This window comes from Malus domestica, chromosome 11 (genome assembly GCF_042453785.1).
Source record: "Malus domestica chromosome 11, GDT2T_hap1".
Taxonomy (NCBI): domain Eukaryota; kingdom Viridiplantae; phylum Streptophyta; class Magnoliopsida; order Rosales; family Rosaceae; genus Malus; species Malus domestica.
In genome coordinates, this window is record NC_091671.1 from 41,051,044 (window position 1) to 41,065,825 (window position 14,782).

The window sequence follows — 14,782 nt, forward strand, 5'->3', positions numbered from 1 at the left end:
ATTACAATCTTGATTGCCATGATTCTATCTCCTACCCTCTTGACATCTACAACATCTTGTGTCAAGGTCTTGTCCACGATGATGCCAACACCGTTTCTCGTTCTATTTGTGCCCGAATACCATAGTTCAAACCCTGAGTTTTCTAGATCCTTTGCCTTACGACCAACCCACTTAGTTTCTTGTAGGCACATAATATTTATCCTTCTCCTCACCATAACTTCTATTACTTCCATAGATTTTCCCGTCAAGGTTCCTATATTCCACGTTCCTAAAAGCATTTTGCTCTCTTGAACTCTACCCTTCTGTCCTAGCTTCTTCACCCTTCCCCGTCTAATAGGATCAAAGTACTTCTTTTGTGTGTCCCGTGTAAAGTTGATAGGAGCATATGCTCCCAAACAACTTTGAGTGGAGTCGTTCGAAAAGAAGTTTCTATAGCCCCCTTGCTCATTTAACACTGTATCCGGGTGCCGATGGAGATACAGCAACCCTTGCTCACTTATCACTGTGCTCAGGCCACACAGCGCGCCACTTACGGGTGACGCCCTAGCTTTAGCGCGATTTCGTTCTGGATTCATTTTCATAAGGATTCGATGTGATCATGGAGTGCCGGCTGTCGACTACCTGACGCCCTCCCCCTCCTCCTTTTTCCGGGCTTGGGACCGGCAATGTAAGATAAACTTACACGGCGGAGTTTTAGGAGTGCAAACCATTCATTTAAAATAAACTAAAGTAAAATCCAAATCTTCAACTACAGTAGGCTAGTTGAGATTAATTAATTCACTAAATCAAACATTCTTTACAATAACAGAGTGAATACATGTTTCACAGAGAAACTAAAGAAGGTGCATATATGTATATATAAGTGTGTGTGTGTGTGTGTGTGTGTACATGTATGAGTACTCTGTTTGATGGGTTAGAGAACTACGAAAAACTGAAACTTTTCAAAAGCACCGAAACAGAGAAAATAAATTGGGGCTAAAAAATGGAATCCTACCAGAGGGGCTTTGAAAGAGTCAGAAAATGCTTCCTGATGATTTTGCACCTTGGTGAGTAGCATTAGGAGCATTTCTGTTCTGTTTTAATAGAAATAGAATTTATGGGGGTTGATATACTTGTACAAATCTTATGAACAAAATTGTGATGTATCTATTAAACGTTCATTAAATTATTAATGTAAGTAGTTAACTTGTAAATTTGTTACATGTGATCATTTATATTTTTCAGCAAAAAAAAAAAAAAAAAAACCATTTAACAATGCAAATACAATATACAAAGACAACTACTAAATTTAGCTTCATTTAGATAAAATAGATTATAGAAAGTCCATTCAAACAACTAAAAGTCTAAAAGGGCATAAATGAAAATAGGGAGTTTTAACGAAAAACCCATGGTACTGTTCACTTTAACGAAAAACCACATTTTTACACTAAAAAGTCCAACCTAATACTATTCACTTTACCCTTTATTTTGTCCTTATCGTTAAAACTCAAAGTTTTCAAGCCCTCTTCATTAGTTTTCCTATGAAAATATTGAATAACCAACATGTCAAGATGACAATATGTAAATCTTACTTGAAGCACATCTAAGTAAAAATGGGTTGCAGCAGAAATTATGAAACTGAAAGATGTAGCTCTCAAGAAAGAAACATGATTGAAAAATAAGAATCAAATAAAGCCTCACCTGAGAGTAAAGATCACATGTGCCCAACTCCTTAACAGCCAAAGGCAATCTCTCTCCATCTACAAAGAAAAAATAAACACAAAAAAGCAAACATATTTACATGATTAAATATCAATTGAACTTCAACCCAATTTACCAAATGAAAAAATAAATTCTGGGTTATGTCTACTGCAATAAAAAAATTAAAAAAAAAGATTTCAATCCATTTTTCAGATTCAGAAGCAAAAAAAATGGAGAACTACACAGCTACGAAAATTCTAAAAACAAAACCATTAGATCTGAAACTATTGCTCATAGATCCGTGAATGTTAGAACTGAAACAGTAAAACCCAAATTAAATCTTCAGAAATTGATTGAAAAGTCCTTACCTCAAGGAGGAAGACGAACACCAACAACCATTGACACAAATTGAGAAAGGAATGATTTAGAAAGAGAAAATGATCGCACCCACCCTCTCTTTCTCTCCCTGTAATTGTGCACCCAAACCCCCATGAAAAATACAACAGTAAGATAAGGAATTGAATGGAAAATCCAACAGTGAGATAGAGAATTGAATAGGATCTTCCGCTTAAGAAGCCGCCATTGTCAAACCGTTATTTTACAATTTGCTGCAACTTATTCTTAAACGTTCAACTACTCGGGATGAGTATTCTACAACTATGAAACAGTTCCTTTTAAAAGGCATGTCGCACAACTTTATGCATAAATAGGTATCCCAATAAACAAAACCACAGAGCAAATTCCAATAAACAAAACCAGATTTATTATTTAATCTTATTCATGGAACTGTCATAGTTTATGATAATGCGAAGCCAGGAAATAATTATGCAACACCATCACATATTAAAATTTGAGCAACTCACTCAAATGATTGAAAATCTATTACATACATATGGTCTTCTAACATTATACAATGAAGTTTCTTATGTGCGATTGTGCAAATGCACGATTTTCTTTCATCCTAAATCCAACAGTCTCAAGGCCAGCCCTGATAGACAAACAACAACAACAACAACAAAGCCTTTTCCCACTAAGTGGGGTCGGCTATATGAATCCTAGAACGCCATTGCGCTCGGTTTTGTGTCATGTCCTCCGTTAGATCCAAGTACTCTAAGTCTTTTCTTAGAGTCTCTTCCAAAGTTTTCCTAGGTCTTCCTCTACCCCTTCGGCCCTGAACCTCTGTCCCGTAGTCACATCTTCGAACCGGAGCGTCAGTCGGCCTTCTTTGCACATGTCCAAATCACCGGAGCCGATTTTATCTCATCTTTCCTACAATTTCGGCTACTCCTACGTTACCTCGGATATCCTCATTCCCAATCTTATCCTTTCTCGTGTGCCCACACATCCCACGAAGCATCCTCATCTCCGCTACACCCATTTTGTGTACGTGTTGATGCTTCACCACCCAACATTCTGTGCCATACAACATCACTGGCCTTATTGCCGTCCTATAAAATTTTCCCTTGAGCTTCAGTGGCCTACGACGGTCACACAACACGCCGGATGCACTCTTTCCATCCAGCTCGTATTCTATGGTTGAGATCTCCATCTAATTCTCCGTTCTCTTGCAAGATAGATCCTAGGTAGCGAAAACGGTCGCTTTTTGTGATCTTCGCTAGATTGCTCCGGTCATTAGTGTGGATAAGTATATAAATGGATAGAGATAGGAAAGCAAACACAAGATGTACGTGGTTCACCCAGATTAGCTACGTCCACGGAATAGAAGAGTTCTCATTAATTGTGAAGGGTTTACACAAGTACATAGGTTCAAGCTCTCCTTTAGTGAGTACAAGTGAATGATTTAGTACAAATGACATTAGGAAATATTGTGGGAGAAAGATCTCGTAATCACGAAACTTCTAAGTATCGGAATGTGGTGTCGTCTTGACTTGCCTTATCTGTCTCATAGGTAGATGTGGCATCTTCTCTGGAAGTACTCTTCCTCCATCCAGGGGTGGTATCTTTAACTGGTGGAGATGCACAAGGTAATGTATCAATTTCACTTGAAGCTTACTTGTAGTTTCAGGCTTGGTCAAGCGCGATACAAACCATGTAGTAGGAGTCCCCCAAGTCGCCGAGCTAGGAGGTCTGCTGAAAGAGGTGACAGACAAGGTAAGCAATCAGAGCTCCGACTGATTGTTCACCTTATCCCCATCTTGCAGCAGCATGAAGGATAAAGAGAAGAAAAATGAGAAGAGATGATATGAGATACTTTTGCTTTTGAAGAAGTAACTTTCCACAGGCTTATTCTTGAACTGAGCTGGAGGGTTTTCTGGTTTCCTCCAGAGTATAAGGCCGACTGAAGAATTTGAGGGTCAAAACAAGTCCATCAAATCTAGAGTACGTTCCACCCTGCTGATATGGGATACTTTTGCTTTTGACAGAGTAATGGATGTATCGGCACGTGTGCTGTTACGCTTGTCTCCACATGCTTCCTTGTATCCTTCGCACTTGCCCTATCTGTTCCTCAAGCAGATGCGGAATCTTCCCTGGAAACATAAGATGTTGAAGATGAGTACTCGAGAGCAATGCCAGGTAAGTAATCAGGTAAGGGGTTCCAGGCAGTCAGTTCCTGGCTGGAAGCTTGATTCCAAGTGCTGACTGATTGCTCTCTTTCTCCTTGTCTTGCAGGTAAAAACAAGGCCAAAAGAAAAGACAGGGAAAAAGCATGATATGGGATACTCTTGCTTTTAACCCTGATGATATGAGATATTCTTGCTCTAGTATAGCTTGTTTGCAGAGGTATTATCGGGGGGAAAGAAAGCTGAATATTTCGAAAGGCTTCGTTCGGAGTGCCCTCTCAGATATGATGAAGGGTTGAGCATTTTTGCAGGTCTGCCTGTTCGTTGGGGATGGAGGTCGACATATATAGGAGTCTCCCTAACAACAAGTAGTAATGCTATTCCTTTACCCTGCTTGGTCATAGCACGGTAGTGGGAGCTGCCAGTTTCACATGTTTTAACTCTGTCAGAGCACTTTGAAAAAGTGGTCTGTGGTATCTGGCTCTCGAGATTCGGAAAACGATGCCTCTTCGATTTTTGAGAAAGCAATCATGCTAGGGGTCTGACTCTCGAGATTCGGAGAGCAGTGTCTCTTCGATTTTTGAGGAAGTAATCATGTTGGGAGTCTGGCTCTCGAGATTCGGAGGGCGGTGCCTCTTCGATTTTGGAGCAAGCAATCTTGTTGGGAGTGTTGTCTCGAATGTGAGTAAAGGTTGGGCATGTTTGCTAGTCTACCTTGCCACGAAGCACAAAGGTTGACACACAGGGACTTTCCAATTATCCAGCAATGGTACTGTTCCTTTACCCTCTCTTCGATTTTGAGGAAGTAGTCATGTTGGGAGTCTGGCTCTCGAGATTCGGAGGACGGTGCCTCTTCGATTTTGGAGCAAGCAATCTTGTTGGGAGTGTTTTCTCGAATGTGAGTAAAGGTTGGGCATGTTTGCTAGTCTACCTTGCCACGAAGCACAGAGGTTGACACACAGGGACTTTCCAATTATCCAGCAGTGGTACTGTTCCTTTACCCTTGTGGGTAATAATATGGTAGTTAGACCTTCAAAATTTATGTGTCTAAACTTTGTTAGTGCTGTTTCTTTGCTATTCTTTTACCCTTCTTGGTCAGAGCGATGTAGTGGGAGCTGCAAGCTTCACGTGCTCAACTTTGGCAGAGAACTTTGGCAAAGTTATCTGTGGTACCCATGAGCTATTGTTGCGTGTGGGAAGTGGGTGATTGAACAGTAAGATTCATGTGCTTTCTACTTCACCAGAAGTCTTCGACAGAATGCCCATAATTTCTGCAAAGCTGAGTGTGCGTGTGACAGGTGCTAACAAGGCTAGAAAAGTAGGTGCCTCTTCGAATTCTGAGATCGGCCCTCGTGGTCTCTGAGTAGCCCAGCTTTTGAGAAAGCGAGCGCCTATTCGATTGATTCGGAGAACGATGCCTCATCGATTTTTGAGAAAGCAATCATGCTGGGGGTCTGGCTCTCGAGATTCGGGGAGCAGTGTCTCTTCGATTTTTGAGAAAGTAATCATGTTGGGAGTCTGGCTCTCGAGATTCGGAGGGCGGTGCCTCTTCGATTTTGGAGCAAGCAATCTTGTTGGGAATGTTTTCTCGAATGTGAGTAAAGGTTGGGCATGTTTGCTAGTCTACCTTGCCACGAATCACAGAGGTTGACACACAGGGACTTTCCAATTATCCAGCAATGGTACTGTTCCTTTACCCTCTCTTCGATTTTTAAGAAAGTAGTCATGTTGGGAGTCTGGCTCTTGAGATTCGGAGGACGGTGCCTCTTCGATTTTGGAGCAAGCAATCTTATTGGGAGTGTTTTCTCGAATGTGAGTAAAGGTTGGGCATGTTTACTAGTCTACCTTGCCACGAAGCACAGAGGTTGACACACAGGGACTTTCCAATTATCCAGCAGTGGTACTGTTCCTTTACCCTTGTGGGTAATAATATGGTAGCTAGACCTTCAAAATTTATGGGTCTAAACTTTGTTAGTGCTGTTTCTTTGCTATTCTTTTACCCTTCTTGGTCAGAGCGATGTAGTGGGAGCTGCAAGCTTCACGTGTCTCAACTTTGTCAGAGAACTTTGGCAAAGTTATATGTGGTACCCATGAGCTACTATTGCGTGTGGGAAGTGGGTGATTGAACAGTAAGATTCATGTGTTTTCTACTTCCCCAGAAGTCTTTGACAGAATGCCCATAATTTCCGCAAAGCTGAGTGTGCGTGTGACAGGTGCTGACAAGGCTGGAAAAGTAGGTGCCTCTTCGATTTCTGAGATCGGCCCTCGTGGTCTCTAGGGAGCCCAGCTTTTGAGAAAGCGAGCGCCTCTTCGATTTCTGAGATCGGCCTTCGTGGTCTTTGAGCAGCCCAACTTTTGAGAAAGCAAACGCTTCTTCGATTTCTGAGATCAACCCTCGTGATCTCTAAGCAGCCCAGCTTTTGAGAAAGCAAACGCCTCTTCGATTTCTGAAGCTCCGTCAAGTGCAGATTTTTATAGGGGCTGGCATTAAGTTCCAAAGCACACTTGAAATCTCCACCAGTAGAAGCTTCATTCTTGCACTTCTAAGATCTTGATTTGTCCGACCTCTTCTCTCTTCAACACCTTTGAAAATGTCTGGCCCCTCCGACCGTCGTTTTGACTTGAACCTTGTTGAAGAGGCAGCCCCGCCTTCTCCAGACAACATATGGCGCCCATCCTTCGTCTCCCCTACTGGTCCTCTTACCGTTGGGGATTCCGTGATGAAGAATGATATGACCGCTGCGGTGGTGGCCAGGAACCTTCTCACTCCCAAAGATAACAGACTACTTTCCAAACGGTCTGATGAGTTAGCTGTTAAGGATTCGCTGGCTCTCAGTGTTCAGTGTGCAAGTTCTGTGTCTAATATGGCCCAACGCCTATTTGCTCGAACCCGCCAAGTTGAATCATTGGCGGCTGAAGTGATGACTCTCAAACAGGAGATTAGGGGGCTCAAGCATGAGAATAAACAGTTGCACCGGCTCGCACATGACTATGCTACAAACATGAAGAGGAAGCTTGACCAGATGAAGGAAACTGATGGTCAGGTTTTACTTGATCATCAGAGATTTGTTGGTTTGTTCCAAAGGCATTTATTGCCTTCGTCTTCTGGGGCTGTACCACGTAATGAAGCTCCAAATGATCAACCTCTGATGCCTCATCCTTCTAGGGTTCTGTCCAGTACTGAGGCTCCAAATGATCCCCCTCCGGTGCCTTCTCTTTCTGGGGCTCTACCGACTGCTGAGACTTCTCCTAAGCAACCTTTGTGAAGGCTCCCTTTTGTGTGTTTATTTGACTCATGTATATGTACATATTTGTAGCTTATCGGGGATATCAATAAATAAGTTTTCCTTCATTTCAACGTATTGTGTTAAATACACCAAAGCCTTCTTCGCTAAGTTCTTTGAATTTTCTTTTGTTGAAGCTTGTATGTTGAAGCTTTCTGAGTGAGCATGTAGGTTGGGGTAGTGTTCCCTTAATTTCCCGAGTGAGGAAAACTTCTCGGTTGGAGACTTGGAAAATCCAAGTCACTGAGTGGGATCGGCTATATGAATCTTAGAACGCCATTGTGCTCGATCCTGTGTCATGTCCTTCGTTAGATCCAAGTACTCTAAGTCTTTTCTTAGAGTCTCTTCCAAAGTTTTCTTAGGTCTTCCTCTACCCCTTCGGCCCTGAACCTCTGTCCCATAGTCGCATCTTCTAATCGGAGCGTCAGTAGGCCTTCTTTGCACATGTCCAAACCACCGTAACCGATTTTCTCTCATCTTTCCTTCAATTTCGGCTACTCCTACTTTACCCCGGATATCCTCATTCCTAATCTTATCCTTTCTCGTGTGCCCACACATCCAACGAAGCATCCTCATCTCCGCTACACCCATTTTGTGTACGTGTTGATGTTTCACCGCCCAACATTCTGTGCCATACAGCATCGCCGGCCTTATTGCCGTCCTATAAAATTTTCCCTTGAGCTTCAGTGGCATACGACGGTCACACAACACGCCGGATGCATTCTTCCACTTCATCCATCCAGCTTGTATTCTATGGTTGAGATCTCCATCTAATTCTCCGTTCTTTTGCAAGATAGATCCTAGGTAACGAAAACGGTCGCTCTTTGGTATTTCTTGATCTCCGATCCTCACCCCTAACTCATTTTGGCCTCCATTTGCACTGAACTTGCACTCCATATATTCTGTCTTTGATCGGCTTAGGCGAAGACCTTTAGATTCCAACACTTCTCTCCAAATCGAAAATTCAAAATAAACCCAGTCCTCATTAATAGCTCAGCTCTAAGTTGGAAGTTCAGCAATAATGAGCAATAAACACCAAACTGTCATGTAGCACAATACATCTACTGACCACAAATCAATCAAAAGGACTTCGACGAAGCATATTACAGCGGCAGATAAAACCACCATAGCATCACGAACATCGACCATCATGTTTGTAACATACCAAAAAAACTAAAAAAATTACACAGAAAAAAACCCTAGAAATTAAAAATTAAACCATGTGGTCAGCCAAATTGTCACAGATATTCAAGCTCTCGATCAGTCTGTACTTGCTCAGCTCCTCGAACGGATCCTCATAAAAATCCTGCACCCAAAAACAAAATCCCTATTCAAGACATAAAAATCCAGCACCCAAAAAGAAAATCCCAATGAGAGAGAGAGAGAGAGAAATTGATGGACCTCGAAGTTGTCCTGGATCTTGCGGGGGTCGAAGGCTTGGCCTTGGGGGTTGACGCCGGGGTTGGTGAGCATATCGGGGCGCTGGTACATGTTGGAGATGAGGAGGGTGGGGCTGATGATGGCCTTGGTGTGGAGGCGGAGCACCCTCTGTCACTCTGCAAACTGCCCTCAACCCACTCTGATTGAGCCCGACGGAACCCTTTCTACGATGGTCGACACGTGCACGGGAGAAGCGGTGGTGGTTCTGTGGTGATTTTTCACCGGAAAATGGAGGCGTTGGTGCGCTTGTGTGTCCTTGATTATATATCAGAATTCATAAGCAAAGTCAGAGGAAAATTGATGATTATTGAGCCAGTATTGAATAATGGGTATAAGATTGAAACTTTTGGATGCTCATCCTTGTTTCCAGATGAAAATAAGCATCCCAAAAAACGAAAACAAATCAACTTAACATAAAAGTTTGTATTACCCACCTCAAATCGGCCGGAGAACACATATTGGAATTTCTATATACCTTCCAATTTTTCCGTAACCTTGACCATCTCAGAATTTCTGAATAGGACATGGATTCTACAACATTAGATAAAACTGTCTATACTACACATATGCAGATCAATTCCAGATAAATTAAGATAAAATCAAGGTATGAAATATATCAATTTAGGGTTGGAAGATCACCTCCAAATTTCAGTGGAGAGAGAGTGAGCGAGAGTTTAAGAGGTGTACCTGTAGTGAGTGAGTGAATAAGTGGGCAAGTGATGCTGCAACTGTGAGAGGGTGAGAAGAACACGGAGATAGGTTCGAAGAAAATCAAGGATCTGCAGCAATGGCGCTGAGATCCCCACTCTTCCCTTTCCTTCTCTCTCTGTCGCTCTGTCTCTGTCTCCCTCTCTCCCTCTCCCTCTCCGATCTCTATCTCTATCTCCATCAGCATGGCCTCCCAACTGCGAAACCCTCGGCGAGCGATCCTTACTCCTCCCTCTCCCACTCTCTCTTTCGTGCTGTCTCCCTCTCCCTCTCCTTCTCTCTCTCCCGACGGCATGGTCTCACCGAGTCCCACTGTAGCTCAGAAAGAAAGGAATTGAAACTCGCTAACCCACCCAACCCGTTCGAAACCCTACAGACTAAAATGACCATCGCACCCCTGCCTTTCCACGAAATCAGCGGCAGAGAAAGTCAATGGCAGCCTCGTAAATAAAGTGAAATTCGGCTCCAAAGACTATTCATTTGTACAGTGCAATTGAAAAGCCTTCTTTAGACTAAAGTAATAATATCAAAACACACACACACACACACACATATGTATACATGTATATAATGTAACATGGATATTAATTCTTCTATTCTTTCTGAAATTCCGGTGAACTACAAATTTTTTCACTACAAGAAAATAGGGTTTTTGTGGCGACAGACATTCGTCACATAAATATGAAAATTCGTCACATTTGACTATATGTGATGAAATTCCAGCGTCACAATTATCGTCACCTATACAGCGCCACCGATAGTTTACGTGACGAATGTTAGAGTCGCCACATATTTTTCTTTTACGTGGCGCTAATTTCGTCACATATTCTGTTTGTAAGTGACAGAATAAGCATCATAAAATAAAAAAGTCAGTGACCAATGTTTTTCGTCTCATATCAAACTTATAAGTGATGATTTTATCGTCACCCAATATAATCCCAGAATGATATGATTAACATTAAATGACATTGAAATCGTCACATATTCTTTTGACATGTGACACAACTTATGTCACATATGTTAAATCAAATACCTATTTAGGAATAATATATGATGAATTAATTACTTGTTCCTGTTTCGTAATCTAGAATTGCAATTCATAACTATAAGGTAATATACTTAATTCACATTTTTCATTAATCAACACTTAAAGCACATAAGTCGAATACACTCATCAAGTGTACATCCCACAAAATAACATAAACATCCCAATATCAATCTAACTCAGGGTGACCTATCTCATTGGTAGTAATTCGTCATGAAGGGCATCAACACTTATACATAAACAACTTGAGGTCCTAACAAAAGGAAAGTCTAATCAACATTGAGGTGCTAACAAAAGAGAAGTCTAAGACACTTGCAGCCAAAAAAGCCTTTAACTTTTGATACCAGACTTTCATCAACATTGAGGTGCTAACAATAGAGAAGTCTACGACACTTGCAGCCAAAAAAGCCTTTAACTTTTAATACCAAACTTTCATCTTCATTTTGGAAATCCAATTGAACTCTCAATTGTTGATCTGAGGAAACCCTCCGATAAAAACTTGATTTAAAGGAGTACCCTTAAGTGCTTCTTGGATCTGCTTCATCATTCTTTTTCTTCATGTTATCATTTCATAATAAAATAGAAACATATTAGTTTCTTTTTGAAAGATTAGCTACAATATCCTTAATTAAAAAAATACAACTTGACTACTATATGAGACCATCAGGTATAACCTGTCTTTACATATGATTTTGTAGTTTCTGTTTGAATGTGGGTTAAATTGAACTAGGCACATATAAGGTTTTGCTCAAAAAGTAATAAGCATCAATAGCATAAGAATATAATGTAATAAGCATCAATCAATATCATAAGGATATATTGGTGGGCAAACAAAACGAAGAGAAACATAAACTTATTAGGAATTCAAATGTAATTTAATTCATAAGGGGTCCTTTCAGCTTCTAGCTAGTTATATCAAGTTTTTTTCTTGAAGTCAATCTTGCATGTTCACCTTATTTGTGCTTTCTAAGTTGTATCTTGTCAAATGTGAATTTTGACTCTCCAACTCTCTTGAAATGGAAAAAAATGATAAGCCCATGAATGACTGAATGACTTATCTATTTGTCTAAAGCAACATCATTGATCCGCTGGCCGTTCTTGTCTTTGTGGAGAAGGTGGTGGCGGAGGAGGTGCAAGTGCATCAATTGGAGGAGGAGGTAAGGGATCCCTCACCTATTTCACCCTCTTTCCTCACTACGTAGAAGCTGTCATCTAAAATATGAAAGGGAAAAGTAACTAAAACAGACTAAAATGTTAATATATACAAACCATTATACTTATAATGACTATTTGTAAAATTATAGGCCAATGGATTACTATTGTAGGATATGAATTAATTTATAATGCACATATCTCACCACAGTCATCAATCATAATCACTTTATCATCATCGTCGTAAGCTCACCAAACTACAAATCCATTGTCTATCCATGAATTGAAGTCAAATCACTTTTAGTCCTATTATTGAGCTGCACATTCTGACACATTTCAATAGGTTGGCATAATAAAATATATGTAAAATTGTTTAGACAGACATATAATATGATATGAAAAACTAGCATGCTTTCAGCATATACATGCACAATACTTCATATTCATCATTACTATTCAGATGCAATAATACTTTTGACTAGAGGTAGCATGAATACTATGTCATGTTAAATTGCAAGTATTAAATACAACATATGCACTTGAAACTTTGGTCTTGTACTTAACTAATCTCAAGCTTGAGCACCTTTAATCCTGAAAATCAAGAAAGTATAAGAATTTCATACAACAAAAGTAAATCTGCATCAGAGCATAATATAGAAATTTTAAAAGTTGACTAACCAACTGTAGATGTTCAATCAATTTACTAGTTCTAGTTTCCTATCCTCCCAACAAATGATTTTGGCTTTCTATATCCCATCAATTACAAATTAATTCAAATCTTTTGTTCTCTTCCTCCATTGTAAAGCACTTGAAGGTACTTTGGGTAGAATATCTAAATCTCTTAGCATGCCAATGTTAAACTACATTTTGCTCCAACAAGCGACTATGATGTAAAATCCAATCCGATCCCAAACTTGGCAGGTTAAAAAGATGGGGAACATGAAATCTAAATTTAAGCTTGCATAATGCATGTCCAACACCCTAAAAATGAAATACGTTCAAGAAAGTGGCAAAGCCAAATTCAGCCCTCATTGTTCTAGTTTCTTGAGATTTTCAAAAACACCCCATGTAGCCTGCAATACAATGCACCAAATCACATAATAAACCAATTACAGAAGGGCAACGGCACAGCGCCGTTGGCACTCTCATGTTTAACTTTTGACGATACATATATTGCGTGTATAAAAATTGTAAAATACTTAGTTTGAAGTGCTAAAAGCATTGCACTTAATAGATAGGTAAATAAATGTGTGGGAAAGAGGAAGAGTACCATGACAAAAGGTGTTTCAGTGATAAATAGTATAGGAAACCCTCTAAAGAACGCGAAGGGTCATCTGGATTTTAGAATCGTACATAATACTAAAATTGTACTTGTACCTGAACTAACAAACACCAAAATTTAATCAATTCAATCAAACTCAAATTAGTTAACAAAATATTATTTTGTTTGAGAATTTTATTAAACGATATGGGGTGACTAATGCTGCATAACTGATGCTGCATGCTGAGTGGCTGATGCTGCATATGATTGATGCTGCATATGAATATTAGACGATATGGGGTGACTGATGCTACCAGATTTTATGTTTCCTCTTTCCATGGGATTCTCTATTAAGTCTAATCCCTTAATTTGAGAAAGATTGACATCTAGATGACTTGTTGATAGTTGTGTGGTAGCTACTTGCTGCACTCCCTTAATTTAATGAGTGACAGCTTTAGGGTTTATCGGGTTAGTAGGATTTGCCAAGGTAGGGTTGCGTGTAACCTTCTACCTCATTATATATCCCCCCCTTGTACATTCAATAAATCTATGAAAAATACATTCAAACAAACTTAAAATTTCCACAAATTTACTCTGTGGTAGTCTACATGTTGAAAAAATAGTTACACGAAAAATGGAGTAGTTCCAGTTTTTTTTTCGAATATTGCAACTAGTATAATCTTCTTCATCTACCAAAAACTATTCCTCCTCTTCTTTTTCTTTTGTTCAGTTCTTCTGTTTGCCCCCTTTTGTTCTTATTTGTTATGGTGTAGTAGGACATGATAGTTTTTTTTTTTAGAAGTGGATTTGTGCTATAGCTGAGATGCTGTAGTTTTTATCCTACCTCAGAGAATTAACTATGCAACTAATCAATAGCTTAAATAGCTGCAATAATTGTGTTCTAACTAAATTAGAAATAAGAAAATTACAATTTAACAAATGATAATGTTCACAGATGGCCATCAACGACATTTCAAAGAGAAAATAGAAAAATAACAACCATTATTCATTGATTTTCAAAAGAGAAGGGAAATTGATAACTAGGTGTCTCAGCTTGGCAAACAAAGACTGATTGAAGAAGAAAATCCAAAAACAATTAAATAAATAAGTACCTTGTTGTCAATTGAGAGGCCGAGGGAGAGAGACGAATGAGAGGTGGTATGTGGTAGCCATTGATGGCAACCACCAGGTGGCTGGTCGGCGAGGCGGGGTGAGAGAGTAGAACCAAGGGGAGCTGAAAGAGATGGGGTGAGAGAACAGAACGAAATAGGTTATTATTTTTAGGGAAAACAAAATAGGTTATTAGGTTTTACAATTTGGGAGTTTTGACATTATTATTTCAATATTTTTAATTTTTACTTTTAATATTATAAGTGATGAATTGACTATTATGTGGCCTACTCTTTATATAAGTGATGAATGTAAAAATTTCATCACATATTAACATTTCGTTTGGCGGTAAAATTTCCCGCCCAATAGTTTGTGATGAATTCAAAATGTTTATGTGACGCAAAATAATTTGGTGTTTGTGAAAATCTTTATGTGATGATTTCTAAAAAAGCCTCGCTCATTTTAGCAAATGTGATGAATTTTTAGACGCCACAAAAAATACCGTCACCTAATCCATGTTTTTTTGTAGTGTTTGGTAAAAGATGAACCACAAATGTACGTTAAAAGAGGCAACCGTGGG

General features: G+C 39.7%; 1 protein-coding gene across 2 annotated transcripts; it reads right to left on the reverse strand.

Annotated features, from left to right (window-relative positions):
* Positions 1-763: 763 nt before the first annotated feature.
* Positions 764-9,988, reverse strand: LOC103413163 (uncharacterized). 2 transcript variants are annotated; one of them, XR_011572663.1, is made up of 6 exons: positions 9,614-9,985; positions 9,361-9,439; positions 8,888-9,181; positions 8,706-8,792; positions 2,049-2,146; positions 764-1,739 (listed from the first exon to the last, which is right to left on the reverse strand). XR_011572663.1 is itself a non-coding variant. In XM_070807395.1 (6 exons), exons 3-6 carry the CDS (start codon positions 8,975-8,977, stop codon positions 914-916), a joined length of 396 nt encoding a protein of 131 aa, XP_070663496.1. In that variant the 5' UTR covers positions 8,978-9,181; positions 9,361-9,439; positions 9,614-9,988; the 3' UTR covers positions 764-913. The 2 variants fall into 2 exon arrangements, 1 of the variants encoding a protein (XP_070663496.1); XM_070807395.1 differs by lacking the exon at positions 2,049-2,146 and having other exon boundaries at positions 764-1,073; positions 1,681-1,739; positions 9,614-9,988.
* Between the last annotated feature and the right edge of the window lie 4,794 nt (positions 9,989-14,782).